We start from the raw sequence: 19,090 nt of genomic DNA on the forward strand, positions 1-19,090 counted from the left end.
GCGCCCTATTGCGGCACGGGGAGAAAAGTGGGATCTAAAGGGAGCGGCAAAAAGGAGCTTCCCTGACCGGGAATCGAACCCGGGCCGCGGCGGTGAGAGCGCCGAATCCTAACCACTAGACCACCAGGGAGGGCTGGTATTGCAGCTTACTGCATCGCCTATCAGCTGAAGCGGCAGAAAAGGGAGCAAAGTGATATTACCTGATGCAAACGTGGGCGCTGCAACATGAGCATCAGAGCATAAACGCTCCTTAATGCATTAATTAATGCTCCTTAATTGCTCGGTGCGCTGCAGGGATGCTCCGTGCTTTGCCCCACCAAGCTCCCTTAAGAACAGAGTTCAGCCCCATGACCCAAAACAAGACACAACCATTCACCCTGTTTTCTCCCAAAGGAATGCTTTATTGACAATAATTCCTCAGAATCGATCTGTGAAGAGAAACAGTTCCAGACCCAATCACCAGCCGTGCCCTACTCACCCATTCTGCTCCTCGGTTTGGAGGCCAGCTATGGTCAGACAGGGCAAGGCTGGGAAATAACATCACCTACTGCTATAGCAAGGCTGCCTGCTAACACAGCTGCTAACACACTGCGGGCCTGGCTCAGGAGGGGAGCAGGGCTGGGGATGTGGGGATTCATCAGCACAAAAGTGTCAAAACTTGCTTCTCTACGGGGTGATAAACCACTAAAGCTACCAGATATGTACATAGGCAAAGCCTAAAGACCTGAATAAGTCCCACTTGGCCTCTAAGGCACAGAATTGCTCACTCTAGGTGTTGCTAATTTGGAGGTACCTCGCCTAGAATAAGCTCAGGCCTCTGTAAGACAACTTGCAACTTTTCAGCTCCCACAAGCAATGAAGTTGGGCATCAAAAGAGCAAACCATGAGCTCCGGGAACCGGTGAGCTCTGTGACTCTCTGCTGGTGTTGTAAACCAAGGTTGCAGCTGGGGCTTTCAGCTGAAAAACCCAGTTACAGTCAGATGTACCAGACGAGAGGCCCACAGAGAGCAGCCCTTCCAGTATAGCACAGCACTGCTAGCGACAGCTCTGTCCTTTTTCAACCCAGCCCTGTTGCCAGCAGCCTTCAGAGTTCTTTTCTTCCAAGAACAAAAGCTGAGAAGGGAGAAGCAAGTTTTATACACCTGGGCAACAGAGTGCACCACTGAAAGCTTACACACAAACTGGCTCACAAGCATGCTGCTATTGGACGATGCAAAACTCCAGTGCTCAATATCCAGCTTTATAACCCTTACAGTCTTCTCTATAGGAACAAAAAAAACCATAAACAAGTAAAGCATAAAGTGATGTAAGGCTTGCAATTCAGTTTCAGAGTCCATTTCCCTAATATGATGCCAAAGCTTTTTTTTTGTTTGTTTTGTTTTTAAGCTTTATTTCTTTAAAGTTCATTGCATTTAAAAATAAAGATCTTAGTTCTGTTAAAGCTAGAGCATTAGTGTAACAACGAGGCAGCTGCTAAGTGAAGTTTCCCTCTTGGAAGCTCAGAAAAACAACTGTTTGCCCCATTTAACAGACTGCTCCAGTGAGAAGCAGAGGAAGCAGTTAATAGGAGAAGCCTGGGAGATTGGGGAGTAGCTGCATGGCAAGCCCAGAACAACAGCCAGAAGCTGAAGCTAAGATTCCCCTTCTCTTGTTTTCTCCTCTAACTGCCCTCCTCACACTGCACATGGCAATTAAACTGTTCCAAGAGACAACAGAAGCAGGAAAGAAAATGCTTTTTCTACACACCGGTGGCGTTTCTGAGCTACTTTAGGGAAACTCCATCTTCAGTGCTCTCCCAAAAGGACAGCACGGTGATACAATTCATCTACAAACTTTAGTGTAAAATATTATCTGTGTACAAAACTTTGCATTCTCTTTATTTGACATAGATCCAGCAGCAGTGTCTATGAATGAATGATGGATCTCTCCAGACTGGCTCTCAGCCCCTTCATGGATTTGCATGTTGTTGCTGTTGTGAAGATTTGGGATGGAGGAGGTTTGCTCTTGGAGTCACGCACGGCTGTGCAAAGCCACACTGCAGGTCTAGAAAGGAGCGTTGTCCTGTGGAGCCTTGTCTCCAGCTGAGGGGGACTGGAGGCCATCAGTGCTGTTTTCCCTGCTGCCCACAACTCTGGACTGAAAGGAAAGAATCTCTTTAGGATAACAAGAAACCAGTAGTGAGATTACCAAGACAATCTCCCTCGTCAAGGTCAACTACTACAGAGCAAAAACTGTGCATCTGAGAAGCCCTTTGCCTAAATAGTAGTTTACAAGAAAAACACTACAGAAATTGGAATTTCTGCTTAGGGCTTCACACTGTATATTTACAGGACAAAGCAGATAGTTACCTTTATGGTCCCAACCCTGTCTTCAAATGACTTGAAGGTTGCAGAATTCCTTGAAGAAAGATGAAAACAATAAATAAAAAATCAAGACAAATTAGCTCTTAAGTAAACCAAAGCACAGTGTGCCTGGGCTCCCGGCCTGTTCCCATGCAATGCCACAGCACCCACAACACTCACAGCTCCTCACCCTTAGCACAAATGTCTCAAAAAACCCCCACATACAAACTGAGAAGGAAAACATTTCTGCCACGTGCAATCTACTCAATTGCATAAGCTAAAAAGTTGAGGGCAAAAAGTCCCAGCTGGCTACGGAATCAATGCACAACCCATAGAGAAACTAGTCCTCAGTCCTTCAACTAAAAACATGCTTTCTTAATTAATGGAAATGAAAAGCTGAATAGGGTTTCAAAAAAGGCTTCATTTTCCCACCTGCAGGCAGGAAGGGGGAAGGACCATGTGCTTGAGCCCATGGGCAACTCTATTATTGTAAGTGTAGTCATAACATCAGGAACCACACATAAAAATCAGCAAATAGAGCCAGGTCAGTTGTTTGGTGCTGACACCACCTAATGCACCACAAAGGCACTATGAGAAGAGCACATAGCTCCCGAGGTGGAGACAGAAGGCTTCAGTTAGGATTCAGTATTAGCAATGGCTGTGCTGTAAATGGCAAGAACAGGGCTGTAATCTTTCCCTTCCTGAGACCTCTGAAAGCTGCAAACTTCAATTAGACTTTGATACACCTGCAACGCTGCACTTAGCCCAAAAGCAATGCAGGTGCTAACAGCCATAAAGGGAGATGGAGGGGGAAAAAAAAGGCCCTGATTTAGTTAAACTGCAGTACAGAGATACCCCATAATCCCAGCAGGGAACCACTCACACAAATCAGAACCAAAAAAGCCAACAACAACATTCAGCTGTCACCTCCCACCAACCCCACTGAGGAAACACAGGTGTTTGTGACATTACCTCATTGCTGGCATACTTATCGAGTGGCGAATGGAGTAACTGCTGCTCGGAAGCATTCAGAATGAGGAGGAAAAGGTTAAATGACAGTTTGAAACAGATGCCACATACAAGCAGCACGCCCTTAGTCCCATCCATACACAGGTTGCTGAGGATAAGCATGGAGCTAAAATCCCTCTCTTCCCCTTCTTGACAATGCAAAAACTGAAAGCTGTGGCAGCCCCAACAGGACAAAAAGGTGCACAACTGGTTTGTCTGTATGGAGCTACTCAGATGAGTGGATTTTTACTAGTGATGGTTCCTGCCAACCAGCTGTCCCAATACAAAGCTGACAGAGACTGAAAAAGCACGCAGTAAGTGCTGCCAAAAGGTATGCTGAGTATAAAAAAGATGCTGTCAAACCAGCAAGTTGTTAGAAGTTGCTTAGGAGTTAAGAGCCTTCTATAGCTGCAGCTGTACCGTATGGTAAGCACTGCAAATCGCAACCACAATACCAAAGTAAATTGGCAGGCACAGGACTGAGCTAGGTTTCTCAATCCATGTCAAAAGCATAAGCACGGCTTAAATTATCAGCTTCCCCTTTAACGCCTGCAAGGACTTGGCACAGATACATCTGCTCTGAGAGCAACCTTGGAGAATATCTTACCTAAAGGAATGCGAGAAGGGGTGAGCCCTGAGAGAAGCCATTGACAGCAAAAAGAGAAAAGGGAAGCAACAGTTAAGCACTTGTGCAGGTCTGAATGCTAAATGCAAGGCAGCTGAGCAGGGACACAGTCGCAGGATCATGGGACAGTAAAAGTCATCTCCCTAAGAGGAAGGCTCTCAAAATCAATTAGAGAAGTGAAAAAAAAAAACAATTGCTTTTCACTAACTCAACCCAGACTAAGTGGTTTTGCAGATGACGATAACAGCACCTAATCACACTTACCCACCCACTGCTTTTACTTGAATTTTTTTAGAGCCTGTTTTCCTAAGCTAAGGCTTTTACCAAGCACTGGCTGATTTGATAATAACATTTCCTTCCCTTCTGAGCTGTGCCACAAGGACAGCAGGGCCAGGCTTTCTGGCTGAGACCTCCCGTAACAGCAGCCTGCACCGGGTGCCTGCGTGTTACCTTGCCAAGCCTGCAGATCTCAGAGTTACAGCTCAGAGAACAAACAGATCTCAATGTAATAAAGATAAGAGTGTCTGGATAAGAGGTATCGTGCATATTCAGCACACATACGCACAGTATTATTATTTGCCAGCACGTTACCAGTTTCCACATCTGATTTGCAGAGCAGCACTGTCTCAGTCTGAAGTTACAGACTAAGCTTTCCTGCTGCTACTACTAGGATGTTTTGAAGATGCTTCTCCTTCTAGAAGCAGCATTTTATTCTACTTAAATATCATTTTTGTCTCTGCAGCTGGAAGCAGTTTAAGCAAGTTGGACGTGAAGTGCTTGGCAAGGAGCACAAGGGCTTTTCCTTCCAGCCAAAGCAACAACATTAGGCTTTGGGATCTCATTTCCCCTGTATCCAAGTTGGCCCCTTGGCAACACAGACTCCTTGAGCTGCTGTCTGTGCGTGTGAAATAAATTAAACTTCCTACTTGCTCTTTGTTAAAGGAGAAGAACGCAGATAACACGTCCATGCAGCATGCTGCTCTGCATGCAATGCCACAAGCACTGGTAGACCTGGAGACATCTTGGCAGTAACCATTTTTCCTCCAATCGTAAGGATTTAAAATTGCTGTAAATTCAGGAGTTTGGGGGCTCCATCTTACAATAAATGTGCTTGTAGTATTATAGACAGCAGCGAACTCAATCAGCCAACACAAAACATGCTGGGAGACAAAAGCACAAAGCAAGCTATTATCTGACAAAAAGAAAACACCTTCCATTTGCAGTGAACTGGGGTCAGTAAGATGCAGGAACAGAACACCTAAAAGCCAATTTACTTTTCAAATGGAAGTGGAGATAACAGAAAGAGCCGAATTGGCCAGGACTAAGAGAAATCCCACCCATTAACTAAGCTGTTTTCTTTACATGTGGCAACCTAATAGAGCAACAACACTAATAAGTACATTTAGTGGATGCTTATTACATTAACTTCACGATCTCTCCTTGCAATTGTAACAGCCTTAATATTTAGAAGTATTTTGACCAGAATGCAGCAACTCTCAAGATTTAACCCAGGGCCGTGTTACTGTATTTCATACCATTTCAGCCCGCTCGTTTCTAATGGAATTATGACTACGCCCTCTGCATATCTAAGGAGATTGCTCATTTATCACACCTTCCTTGCATTTATCAACCGGTGAAGGCTGACTAAACAAGGAAATCCCTTCTGTTATCTCAACACTTCCAGCGCTGGAACATAAACCTTCGTTACGTGTCAATTTGTAGTGGAAAGGGAAAAAGCAAGTACAGTAACTGAGGCTGCAGTGTTGGCTATGAGATCTGGAAGAGAGATTCTTGGAACACAAAGACCATCCCCCAGCAATCAGAGAAGGGAGCACAGCAATACAAAACACGTCACTCTGGAAGCTCTGATTGCTTATCAAAACCATGTACAGTTTCACCTGGCTGGGGTAGAAAAGGAGCCAGTTCCTGCAGAAGCTTAAACTTTGTTCAGAATTACAGATATCAAGACTTGAATACAGCAGAGAGAATTTATCATTACTGTGTTCCACATATACCAAGCAAATCCTCCTGAAATTAATTTGGCAGGGACAGCCTCAAGTTAAAAGACAAAAGCTGCCTTTGTTTCTTCATACATCACCCAAAGTATTATCTATAAAAGGAATATATGTTTTGAAATTGATGACTAATGCTGAGCAATGCCATGTTGGCCATGATGGCCTGATGTGTGAGCAGTGGGCTGGGCCAGTACACACCAACAGCACTGCTTCCCACTGTGACTGTGTCAGCCCACCTCCACCTCCAGGACTAAGTTCCACTCCTCTCTGCACCGCGCATCCCTCCCTCCATCAGCTGCCCAACCATTTGTGTAGCCACTGGCACACACTGCACTTGTTCTGCCAGTGAAGAGATGCCATGCTGATAACACTGGTCCTGCACATCTTCTTCTGGTGGTAATGCTGGTTCAGGAGCTCCCCATGTGATCCATAGAGTACAGTTCTCGTTACTTTGCTACAAGAGCCTGACCAGACTGCAAGATTTGGAAGTGTACTTCACTGTGAACATCTTAAGAAGAGCTATTACCACACTGTAACATGTTGAGTCAGCTGATGTCACTGATGATTATACATAAATCTTCCCATAAAAAAAGGCAGTTTCCAGGACATAAAAATTAAACCTTGAATACTGGAAGGAGAAGGAAGTCATCTAGTCCTCTGCCAAATTCAGACAAGATGCTGAATACATTCACCAATTTTACCCTCCAGGAACACAGTAAATGACTCAGTGGGCAGAGATCTAGAACAAGACAACACTATGTGATCAGAGGCCAACACGTTCTTACCACTTGGGTAATCCCAGCCACAGTGGAATAGGAAACTCCCTACAAAGAACAACAACTACCAATTCAGTCCAAGATCTGTAACACTACATTGAATTCAAGCTCTAAGAATTCTTCTTTAGTCACTTAGATAGATTGTAGGTTCAGAATTAACTCTCAGTTCCAATAAAAGCATCAGTAAGATATTCCACGTGCAAAATTTGCACAACACCATTAATGAGGAAACAACCTTTAGCTCATATAAATCATCAGTTCTAACCTTCAGCTCCCAGAGCCAGAATTCCAGCCAGCAACTGAGGGAATCAGCTCTTAAATTTTCAGCCAAGAAAGTTTTAAACATGCAGCTACTTCAGCTGCCACCTAAAGGAATTTACACAACCACCAACCATGATTTTAATGTTATCATATCTTCTGCATCAGCTCATGTCTTCCAAACTACATGACATAACCACGCTCAGAAGGCATGCTGCTCTTCTTCCTAGAAAGCTGACATGTAGGAATTGCATGATAAGCAGCATCCAGACTTTGTTTGTTGTAAAGCACACAAGAATGATCCCGTTCTAATCTTAAGCTGTGAGACTGAGAAAACACACCTCCATCATACAGAAATGAATGGAAAAAGCAAACTTTAATACTAATTTCTTATGCACGGTGAAAAAGCTGCAGTGAAACTATAATAGTAAAAGAGGGAAGGGAGCTAAGAGTGTTCTGCTGGTTCTGCTGAGTGGAATCACATCGTTAAATGCCTTGGAATGGGGTTAAAGACTGGTTGGGGGGTAAAAAAATAAGTGTTTAATCTGTTGTGAACAATGATGTGCAGGGCCACACATAAGAAGGTAGTCCATCAACAGCAGAGTGCTGCCAACTAAGCAGAAAAAAATGGAAAAAAGCCTAGTTATTGTTTAAAGCCTCATTACTGTTTGAAACCGAGATCAAAGCACCAGAATACAAAACAGAAACCTTACCTCATGTCCCCAAGTTTCCTGCTGATAACAGAACCTACATTGGAAAGGGCTGCTGAAGTCTTCTGGCCTGCTTGAGAAAGGGTTTCTTGAGTCTTCTTATAACTAAGTGAAGAAAAGAAACAACATCCAGTAAGCTGAACTAACAGGGTTAGGTTGTGGAAATGAAAAGCATCCCCCAGTTTTAAAAAGGAGCCCACGTTAAAGGAAAGAAGCTAGGTTAGTGAGCTGTACTAACTTCACTGAAAGAGCCCCCTCCACTCTTACATATAGCAGTCTTGAAGTTATAAGAAAGCAACAAGTGCAGGATGAGCCTTTCCATACACTCACTTCAGTTACGTTACCATCTTGATCACGCAATCTTAAATTTGACAAATAATTGCAAAAAAGAAGAAGAAAAGCCAATTTTCCACATGGCAACTCTAATGCTATAGCAATGTAACCTATTTGCTCCGTTAATATATTTTGGACACCGAGAAAATTAAGCGTAGGAATCCATTCTATGATATGCTTGGAGCCCTGAAGAAGCAAGTAATAGGTTGTGGTGTCAGGGTATGGAGGACAGAGGCAAGACTAAGATCAATGTACAGAAAAAGAAATGCAAGAATCAGCATAACCTCTATAACCAGTTTAGAATTAAATTGGTAGAGAAGTTTCCCATCAGTTACCATTAACCACAGTAAATAAGTCTGACATCTTGCATTTATCAGCTGATTACATTTGAGTTTATACAAGTGCTGAAGAAGTCAGACACTTGAGAACCTTTGTTTCCATCCAATGAGACACGTTATAGGAACAAAAGTTCTTCAAGGCAGTTTCTTTAACTGATTCACTCCAAGCTATTCCACAGCAGGCGATTAATATCCACATTTAGGGCATTCTTACAAGACTCAGTCTTAAAAACAAGTTTTCTTTTCCTAAACACATGAACCTGAGATTACTTTTTTGCCCAGCTACATTGAGCAGAAGGACATTTATAAACAGAACAGAATAGAATACCCCAAGTTGGAAAGGACCCATGAATATCATCAAGTTCAGCTCCTGGACTCACCTTAGCACCCTACTATTCCCATCTCTGAGCTCTAAGGCCTGAAGCCCCATAACAACAGCTGTATCTACTTCTCATTTGCTCCAAACAAAACAGTGGGAGGCAGTACTACAACACCTGAACTAGATTCAAGCAATGCCAACTACAACACGTTTGTTTCTTTTGCTTTCTGGTTTCGTTCAAGACCACAGACACATGTTTCTGAATGTATTCCCTATTGCAATAGCTGGGCATGAATCCTAGGGCCAAAGCTTCTTCAGAAGAGGAGCATGTCAGCTCTCCCCTTTTGCAGTCTGGCTCCCTAAGCCCTGTCACTTACAGCTGTCTAACAGAGACATGGAAGGCCTTGTGCTCACTAAAACAGCCACGCTTACTGCACTGCTTGGCATCCAGCTCTCGCAGATTAGCACTGAGAGCAGAGCAGTGATGAGAGGAAGAGTTCACAGAGTCAGAGGACATCATCACATCTCGCACACGCTGGAAACTCTCAAGTGTTATACTGAGCCCAGGGAACCAATCTGGCTGCAATAGATGATTGGAAGGAAAAATAAGTAAATAAAGATAGCAGACATCAGTTCACCAATCTAGTCCTGCATCCACAGCTCCTATGCACACGTTCATACTTCACCACTGCAACTCACAAGGCACAGCCAGGAAAGTGCAGCAGAGATGAGAAACTCCTTAACCCAGAACTGTCAGCAGGTAGACGTGTGGAATTGGGTCTGTAACAAGCAGGGACCAGGTTACAAAAGCTTTCAGTGCAATTTAACAGCACTCAGCTCTGACCCAGAAGTCACAACTACCCACCTGCAACTCCATAGCTAGGTATACCACCTGTATAAACTCAGTTGCTCACTTCCTTCCCTCAGTGCTACCATAAAGCATGCTGGAATAACCCAGATCTGGGAGCAGTCAAGGATGAGCTCTGATGAACACCTCTCTATAACAGGCAACTGGCTGCAGGAGAAGCTGCAGGAAAGGTCTTTGCCCTGAGGTATTCATCCTGTGGTACTGAAACACTTCATTGCATCCCCCTAATATAAATCCTACCAGGAAGAGCCAGACACAAATCCTCAAATCCTTCCTTAATACCAGCCTCTTCTCGCTTGCTCTTATCCAGCAATCACTATTTGTACCTATTAAGACACCTTGCACCCCACAGTTACCACAAAACCAAAGCTACAGACAGGGCTGACTTTCTGTCTTTGCCCTACTGAACACAGAGGGCAAGTCAAGCTCTAAGGCCAGAGCAGCAGCCACCAGGAAATTCAGCAGAGCACAAAAGCACGTTAAGGTCCCGGGGTCAGTCAGGATGCTTGTAAGCTATTATCGTAGAGAAGCTCCAAAACAACAGGAAAGAGGATTCATTCACACAACAAACCCAACCACACAATTGAAAACCTTTTCTTTGGTTGTCTTGAACTTGGCTCCCAGCATTTACTGAGCTTTTGGGAAAGGAAATAGAAATCCTGCTCAGTTTCTAAACCGCTGCTGGAATTCTACATTTCAAGCCCACTGGTCTCTCCCATTTAATTGGCGTCTACCTTGTTAGCATGAATTGTAATGCTGTCTAGTGCCAAGGCAAGCAGGAAAGCTGCCATGCCACAGCTATTCAGGCCTTGAGCACGCTCCAGAAGCACGCTTCCGCCATATACTTCTGGTGCTTATTGAGTGCAAGGAAACAGATATAATGAGAAGTTTTCTATTCCAGCAGGCACACCCAGAGGAACTCTGATTAAACACCACTGCAGTCAGTCACACTGTTGGTGAGCGTAAATACAAGTCACTCTGTTTAGCAAGTAAAATAGTGACTATTTACACTTTCTTAATCTAGAAAACATCCACAGAACACTGAAAATGGAACATAGGGAGCATCAAAAAACAAAACAACTTTCACCTACACTCATCTTTCACCTGTCTTATGAAGAAAACCCTCAGTTCACAAACACTGAAAGCAAGAGGCCAGACTCAAATGACTGAATTTCATACCTACTCCAGAGAACAGGAATATCCTGCTTACTTAAGACCCACCTCACCATGGTTAAATTAGTTCAAAAAGCAGCGACACAACCTGGATGCCTCCACTGCACTACTGCAAAGGATTTCCCCTATATACAATGCCATAGATGCAATGAGATGGATGAAGGCCAACATCTGTAATATGCTTCTGTAATTCAGCCCAGATGAGAATTTAATTCCAGATACTTAATAAAAAACATAGCTAAGAGACTTTTGCAGCCAATGAACGCAGTACAACAGCTGCGAAGTTTAAGCTGTTCACATCCATTTGGAGCCTTAAAATGTCAGAACAGCTGCCTTGGACACTAAAGCATCATTTGTCCTCATCAGGTACCACAGCTAAAAGAAGAGCTCTTGCTCCCCACAGAGCATGCTGAGGGGTGATGAGAAGAGATCAGTCTGACTATTGCACAGCTCAACAGTTGAAGTAACAAAAGCTGGCATGCAGTTCGGGTACCCAGTGGCTTCAGCCAGTTCTCCGAAAGCAGGCAGCTGTTTGAAGAGCATCATTTGGACCACAGTGAAATCATTCAAAGACTGACCTGAAAAAAACACTCCCTCTCTCAGATTAGATTTTTATCAGGTTAAAAAAGTGAAAGCTAGAAGAAAGAAATGCTTAAATAGATGTAATGAAAGGAGAGGACTGCGAGAAGGGGCACAGAACATTAGTGGTAGCAGACTGTCATGAAAGCATTTGTTATTGCTGAAGGTTAAAACACTCACGCTTCTGATTGAGTTAATTTTTCATTCCAGTCCTCCAGAGTGCTGCTGGCTGAAAGATATCTACAAACACAATGGGGGTTAGATACAGTGCCAAGATTCATGACTGATGCTTCTTCTGTCTGCTGTCATTCTGACACTTTCCACATTAGTGTCTCTTTACACTTACAGCAATGCAGGTTTCATTTCTCTGATAACAGCTCTCCCCCTTCTCTGTTACAGACAGAAGAAAAGGAGCTGTTGTTTCAGAGGCAGGAAGACACCCAAGCTCTGGTTTCTTTCTTATCCCAACACACTGTGCACAAGGAAAGTCTGAAGTTTAGAAGGCGTTGGGAACTGAAAGACTTCAAAATCTTCTGCTCCCTTCATAAAACAGCATAGCAGCCAAACACCAAAAGTTAAAAGCACACAACAGTGAATTGAGCACTATGCCAAAAAATCTGACTGTCATCCCCAAAGCTGTACTTTACCTGTACCTGTATGACCTGGACAAATTGTTAAACTGCACTTCACTCTCTTATCTTTAGAAACCACACTTCTTATACATAACAAGGTATCTTTGGGGTTGTGAGAATTAACACTGGATGTACAGACAAAGTACAATTGCTATAAAAGCATCTGGTACCAGCTTAGACAACACACAGAAGTGCTCAGAGGACATACATTGCAGGCACTTCCTGTCAACCCTGGAAAATAACATGCTTAGTCAGATCAGAACTGCTGACGGGAAGCTTCTAACTCATTCTCTCTTAGCTAAATAATCACTTTCTTAAGCACAAAATGCAGAATGGAGAGAATCCTCAGCACAGAAAACATTCAAGGTCTCCTTTACTTTCAGCTATGTAAGAATCAAAGTGACTTGTGACTAATGAAGAGAAGTCTAACATGACTAAACAGTATGTTCTAAACACAAAAGCAGGCAGCAGCATTTAGCACCTGCTTGTATATATTGTAAAGACTAAAATTCATTGCTTTCTAACGTTTGACAGCATTCAGAAAGGTTCACATAATGAACAGAGTCACAGCATGGCAGCTTTCAAAGCCTACTGTACATATTTGCATGTGCAAAGCCCCTATTTTCAGCTACGGACAAATGTCTTCAGGCATCATATTTCCACTGTGGGCAAACAGAAAGGTAATATTCAAACTGATTCCTACCACATCTGATGAGAAAAGAAATAGTCTGACAGTCAAGACAAAAGTTCACTAACAAGACACCTAATTAAAACAGATTAGTCTACCAGTGACCAGTTAAAGTGAAGCTGTGGTTGATTTCTTGCATTATTTTTTAATCATATGTGGTTTGGTAACTGATTGGAATTTTTCTTCAGCAATGGCAAGACTATAAGAAAGATGATAGCAGTAACTTTTACTCATCCCCATTACAACTGAGGAGTGCTTATAGCTGGACATCAGGCATGCTGCTAAGAACAGCCCTGACTGTAGCTTTGCTATGCCTCCAGCTCCCAGTCAACCCCTGATGCCTGTGAGAACATGGAGCAGCACAAATGGGGGATGCAGCAAGGAGCACGAAGGTGTTGCTGAGGAGCCCAAGGCACTCACAAGTCAGACTGTGTCACTTTGTCATTCCACTCTCCAAGTTTCTCAGATGTTCTCACATAACTAGAAACAGAAAGTGTTAATGAATATAACTTATAATATTCATTTCTAGAAGACAACGACACATTTCAGTTACAAAGGTGTAACAGAAATTGAGCGGGGGACAGGAGGGAAGACGAGGAAAAGAATGAACAGTGAAACAAAGAGCTCAAAGACCCACCCTGCAGATGAAACGTCAGTAACACCAAATTCAATTTAAGTTGCATGTTACTTTTTAGACTGAATTATATCCCTCTGGGTACCCCAAGGGCCCTTTACATTTGGCAGCTGTGCTCAGATTTACCCCGACTCTCCTTTTGACACTGTCAAACAGTGCAGCAACCATACGCTTTGTACCTGTGTAGTTTTCATTTCAAACCTTCTTTAGGCACAGATATCTCTGCATATGACATTCCTAGCAGACTAATGCTACAGATAGCATTCTCAACTAACACTATGCACTACTAAGTGAACTCCAGCATTTTTTTCACTTCTCTTTGAGCTTGGGCTCAGAATGAGGTAGCAGCAGTCTGTGTCTCAAAGAAATGGGCAGAAACAGACAAAATGAACTGTTAACTAGTGATCAAGGTCTTTAACATCGAGCAAGGGAGCATCCAGCAATGATGCATTCATACCACTGATATGAAAGCTGTTTATGCTGACACATGGCATCCATTCAATTCATTGCATTTTAGAAACATCTTTTACTCTACATACTTATCAGAGCAAAACCCTCCAGCCAGTTGGAAAAGCTCTGGGATGTGCTAAAGGGAAATAAATGCTACAGTCACTATTTCATGTGAAACACACATAACAAGCAACACTTACGCGTTGGAGACTTGTACGTCATGCCAGCTCTTAGACAGGTTTTGCTTCAACCCATCCAAGGGAGTCAAACCTAGCTTCCTCTTCAGCTCTCCACAGTGCCTCTCTTTAGCAGCCAGAACTTGTCTGAGAGTACCAATTTCTTCTTCCACCTTAGAAAGAGACAGATGCGGATCTCAATATCACGGTTTGCTAAGATTCTGGGAATGTATAAAAAGCCCCTGGACCAGTGTTTTAATAGCACTAAAAGAACTCATTCCCCACACTGTAATTTCAACAGTAGACCCATCTAAAAAAGTAAATCAATTACCAAAAGCTCTTTTAGCTAAGGATTCAATCTTATGATTGTTTTCTTCTGCTGTCATTAGAACAAAGAGCTCAGAGATCTTTCTTACTCTGGAGTGGTTTCAGGGCAAAGAGAATTCATTCCTACTTAATTAATCACAGTTTACCAAGACCTGAACAGCCACTCAGAACAGCAAAGTCCTCCCTTGCCAAAACATGCAAGTGAGAGAACCAGCATGAGATTATCAAGTATAAGAAAGAACAATCAACACTACCATCAGCTACATTACACATACAAATTATAAACTGAACTTTAAAGCCCAGAGGGCGCCTAAAATTTGAGGTATGACATTACAGGCTCTCAGCTTTGGAAAAGCATAAATGGAGCTAAAAGAGCCGCCTATGAAACGTGATAAATATTTAAGAGAAAAGGCTGATGATGAAAGCACATTAAGTACCTCATTGTTTCAGCTTCCTAAGGAGAAAGGAGCTATGTTTGCATACAGCTCACCTAAAGTGGTGTTTTCCTGCTTGGAGCAGAGCTAAAAGCCTTGATTAAGCCACTTATTTCTTTAAGGCTCCACATGAAGCAGTTCTGTGGATGATCAGGCAATAACACACACGGTCTGAAATACCTGCCAGCACACCCTGCTCCTACAGCACCCACCAAACCCTCGTTTTTTCCCTCCCATCATCTAGTAAAGGTGTATGTTTGGTGGCCCTGCCAGGCAGGGGGGTTGGAACTACATGATCCTTGAGGTCCCTTCCAACCCGGGTCATTCTGTGTGATTCAGGAGTAGTTTTACCTTGGCGATCTCAGCCCTCAGCTCCTCCTCCTCAGCAGCACTCAGTCCCTCGGGCGCTGCCGTCCTCGCAGCAGCCGCGTTATCCACGGGAACATCCATCATGGCATCGGACAGCAGCCCTTTGTTGGGAGAGTTAAGGCTGATATCTGTCAAAACAAGAAGCACAGAGCACATATAGCAAACAGCCAACAAACGAAACACGATATGCAAAACCCAGAGGGGAAAAGTGAAGAAAAGGACCCTTTGCTCACAGGAAAAAGGAACAAAAACCCTCAGCTGAATTTCCCAAGCCAACGTTGAACAGAAAATAGCGAGGCCTGAGGGAGGGAACAGCAGCACCTCAGCACCAGCCCGGGGGGGCCTCATAGGGGGGACCTCACAGCTGAGGCCTCACAACCTGCCCCTCACACTGAGCCCTCACCTCCTGCCCCCCACAGCCGAGGTCCCACCTCCTGCCCCTCACGGAGCTCCCCCTGTCCTCCAAGAACCCCCCGTCCCTCCTCTCGTCCCCCGACCCCGCAGCCCGTCCATCCATCCCTACCCTGACTCGCACTCTCCATGGCGGCGCTTCGGCCCCGTTCAGCCACCGCCTCCACCCCTGTGACGCAATCACCCCGCGACGCCCTCCTTCTTCCGGGAGGGAATGCGCAGGTAGATGACGTCACGTATCGCATCAATATGGCTGCAGCGCCTCGCCGCGGCCTACGCCTTCCGACAGTGTGACGTCATCGAGGAGGAGGTGACATGACGTCATGGGGGCGGGGGTGAAGTGACGTCATGGGGGCGGAGGGCTCGGAGCGGTGCTGTGCTGTACGGGAGGCTGGAGGGAAGGGGGCAGCAGCGGCACGGCATTGGGATGGCCTGGCCTTGGCCTGGTGCGGCCCGGCCCTAACCCCAACCCGAGCTCCTGTGGCTCCACGCCATTCCTTGGGCCCTGCCGCTGTCACTCCAGTGCCCCTCAGCCCCTTTGAACCAATTAAACACGGGGTCACATCTCTGGATAGGTTGGATGTTAGGGGGAAGTTCTTCACTAGGAGAGTGGTCAGGGCCTGGAACAGGCTGCACAGGGAGGTTGTGGATGCCCCGTCCTTGGAGGTGTTCAAGGCCAGGTTGGACGGGGCCCTGGGCAACCTGATCTATGGGGTCTATGGGGTCTCTATGGGGATCTATGGGGTCTATGGGGTCTCTATGGGGTTCTATGGGGTCTCCTGGGCAACCTGATCTAGTAAAGGTGTATGTTTGGTGGCCCTGCCAGGCAGGGGGGTTGGAACTACATGATCCTTGAGGTCACTTTCAACCCGGGTCATTCTGTGATTCTGTGGATGCTTCTCAACCCCACTATGGGGCTTTCTGCAGGGAGCAGCCTGCCTGCTGTGAGTGGCTGTGAAATAGGGAAGCGATAACAGGGACAGCACACAGCCAGCACTCCGTGCAGCACACAGCTCTTCACATTCTGCTTTTATTGGCTGTGGGGATGAAGGGGCTGATGGTGGGTTTGGAGCCGAAACGCCCCAGCAGTGATAGTGTGCGTTGTGGTGTCACTTGGGGAAGCCCTCAGCCAGGGACTACAGAAGCCCTGGGTAGCTCGGATTGGCACAGATCAGCATGGCATGGCACAGCATGGTACAGATCTGAATTGAATGGCAAACCTTGGCACAAATCAACATGTCATGGCACACCTTGGCATTGCTAGGCCTGGCAAAGCTTGGCACACATCAGCAAGGCATGGCACAGCTTGGCATGGCACCCCTTGGCACACATCAGCATGGCATGGCACCCCTTGGCATTGCTTGGCATTGCTAGGCATGGCACAGCTTGGCATTGCACAGCATGGCTCAGCTTTCCACACATCAGCATGGCATGGCACAGCTTGGTATGGCACTGCTTGGCACGGCAAACCTTTGCACGTATCAGCATGTCATGGCACAGTTTGGCACAGGGCAGCCGTGGCTTTGGGCACCTCCAGGGATGGTGCACATACAGCCCTACCCGAATCCCCTCGGCCGTGGGGAACTCCTGCCCGGTGCGTGCAGTCCCCCACCCCTTCTCCGTTCCAGCCGTGCCGTGCCGTGCCGTGCCGCCCTATACCCGGACTGCGGCGCTGCGCGTTGGCCGGCAGGGCAGGCTGTTGCTCCGCCGAAGCACGGGACTGAGAGCGCGGCTGCTCACCTCTCGGCACAGAATGATGCCGAGCCGTTCCGAGCCGTGCCGTGCCGTGCCCTGCAGAGCCGAGCTGTGCCATGCAGAGGCGAGCCAAGTGAAGCCAAGCTGTGCCGAGTCGAGCTGTCTGCATTGTGTATAGTGGTTATTTGAGCCGTGTCGAACCGCGCTGAGCGGAGCCGGGAGGAGTCCCGACGTTGCGCAAGGCCCGGGGCAGGGCACCGGACCGTACATAAGGTCGGCGAGGTGCTGGTGTTGCGAGGGCAGTGCCATGGAGTCTGGTCCGCTGCTGCTGCTGCTGCTGCTGGTGGCGGCCCCGTTGGGCCGGGGCTTGGCAGAGTCGGAGGAGGCACAGTCGGAGGAGACGGTACAGGCAGAAAACTCTTCCGAGCGATCCGGTGAGTGCCTTTGTGTCCCGGTTAGGGCATGGTCACAGAGCCGTGGGATTCGTGGTGGGACATCGCACCGCGAGGGGAATGGGAAGAAAAGCCAGTGCGTCCCCCAGGGCCAGAATGCCCTGGGGCTGGTGGGGCTCTGACCTCCTTTCTTTCCTAGCAAAGGAAGTTTTATGCCCACGGACCGACCCTGACCTGAAGGCCAGCTGCCTGAACAAATGCAGAGAGGACGGCAGCTGCGGGGGCAGCAGGAGGTGCTGCCTCATCAAGTGCCGTTTCCTCTGCGTGCAACCAGTACCAGGTAAGGTTACTGTGGGCTCTGCTCTTGGTACCAAGGCTGGGACAGACCCCATGGGCACGAGCCCTTCTCCTTCCCCATCTGCAGCCAAACCGGACACCTCCCCTGAGAAGATTCCGCACACCATCGGCTGCTGCAACAGCACCCACAGCAGTGACACCAACTGCCCCAAACACCGGCGGTGCAGCCCACCCCTGCGCAGGTTCTTAGGGATCGGTGACACCATCCGCAATAACTGGGGCTGCCACCTGGACCTGGAACGTGGCCCGTGCAAGAAATACAACTGTTGCCGCAACTACAGCTCCGGCTCTAGGTCGTGTCAGACACAAATTGTTGGCTGCTGGAAAAATTTCAAGCACTTCCGTACTATGCAGGAGTGCCAGCAGGCCTGCAAGCATGGTGAGAGCTGGGCGTGAGTGGGAGCACAGACAGGGATGAAGGATGTGCTGGGCAGCACAGTGTGTGCCTGGGGAAAATACCCAGTGCTGCTGGGGCTGCTGCTGTCAGGTCTGCACGGAGCTCTCCCACATAGAGCTGTGCTGCAGTGGCCAGGCGGCAGCAGCCATGGTTGCTCGGCCGCTGTGCATGTGGGTGCCACGCGGGGACTGGAAGCGTTCCTGCTCGGTGATTCCAATCAGCACACGGCTCCATCCTGGGAGCTGGGCTTGTCTTTGGCATGAGGCAGGCGATGCTCTTAGCAATAATAATTATTCCTGATTATCAAAATATTAATCTTGCCAGTCCTACGCTCTCAGCCTGCACGGGAGAGGAGGACATGGCTCTCTTTGCAGGCACCTTCCCCTTTCTCTGTGCGCATTTAGGAGAGCAAGCTTTGGGGACTGGCAGTGGTGGGCAGCAGCACCTGGCAGAGCCCACCCGGTTGCAGCCCTGCTCACTGCTCTGCTTTTCTCCCCAGGGCTGCACAAGCGCTGACCTCAGGACACCACAGCCCGTCCAGATCTGCAGAGCTGACCGCTCTGCCCCAGACAATAAAGCCGCCAGGACACCTGGCTTGTAGCAGCACCACTGCTTCTGTCTTGCTTTCCCAGCACATCTGCAGGGACACTGGGGCAGGGATGGGGCAGGGATGGGGCAGGGGCCATGACCACGGGGCAGCAGTGGGATAGTTGGGCATTGCTCACAGATGCTGGACTAATGACAGCAGCACTGTGGCCACCTCCGCTGCGTGGTTCAATACAG

The 19,090-nt window shown here is 46.8% G+C and overlaps 2 protein-coding genes and 1 non-coding gene across 18 annotated transcripts; 1 reads left to right on the forward strand and 2 right to left on the reverse strand.

Moving 5' to 3' along the window:
* Positions 1 to 58: 58 nt before the first annotated feature.
* On the reverse strand, positions 59 to 130 carry TRNAE-CUC (transfer RNA glutamic acid (anticodon CUC)). Its single transcript has one exon. It is a non-coding gene; the product is annotated as a tRNA-Glu (tRNA).
* A 250-nt stretch (positions 131 to 380) lies between these two features.
* TPD52L2 (TPD52 like 2) lies at positions 381 to 15,639 on the reverse strand. 16 transcript variants are annotated; one of them, XM_032448649.2, is made up of 10 exons: positions 15,579 to 15,639; positions 15,038 to 15,183; positions 13,950 to 14,098; positions 13,086 to 13,145; positions 11,526 to 11,585; positions 7,739 to 7,840; positions 3,959 to 3,985; positions 3,316 to 3,357; positions 2,350 to 2,398; positions 381 to 2,137 (listed from the first exon to the last, which is right to left on the reverse strand). In XM_032448649.2, exons 1-10 carry the CDS (start codon positions 15,595 to 15,597, stop codon positions 2,045 to 2,047), a joined length of 747 nt encoding a protein of 248 aa, XP_032304540.1. In that variant the 5' UTR covers positions 15,598 to 15,639; the 3' UTR covers positions 381 to 2,044. The 16 variants fall into 16 exon arrangements, 15 of the variants coding, with proteins under 15 accessions (XP_032304540.1, XP_085375879.1, XP_015737300.1 ...); XM_085519753.1 differs by lacking the exon at positions 13,086 to 13,145; XM_015881814.3 differs by lacking the exon at positions 11,526 to 11,585.
* A 1,817-nt stretch (positions 15,640 to 17,456) lies between these two features.
* Positions 17,457 to 18,913, forward strand: LOC107323085 (uncharacterized). Its single transcript, XM_032448653.2, has 4 exons — positions 17,457 to 17,595; positions 17,753 to 17,893; positions 17,978 to 18,289; positions 18,807 to 18,913. The coding sequence occupies exons 1-4, from the start codon at positions 17,469 to 17,471 to the stop codon at positions 18,821 to 18,823; spliced, it is 597 nt and encodes a 198-aa protein (XP_032304544.1). The 5' UTR covers positions 17,457 to 17,468; the 3' UTR covers positions 18,824 to 18,913.
* Positions 18,914 to 19,090: the final 177 nt, after the last annotated feature.

This window comes from Coturnix japonica, chromosome 19 (assembly GCF_054131305.1).
Source record: "Coturnix japonica strain WE chromosome 19, WE-NBRP24, whole genome shotgun sequence".
NCBI classification, from domain to species: domain Eukaryota; kingdom Metazoa; phylum Chordata; class Aves; order Galliformes; family Phasianidae; genus Coturnix; species Coturnix japonica.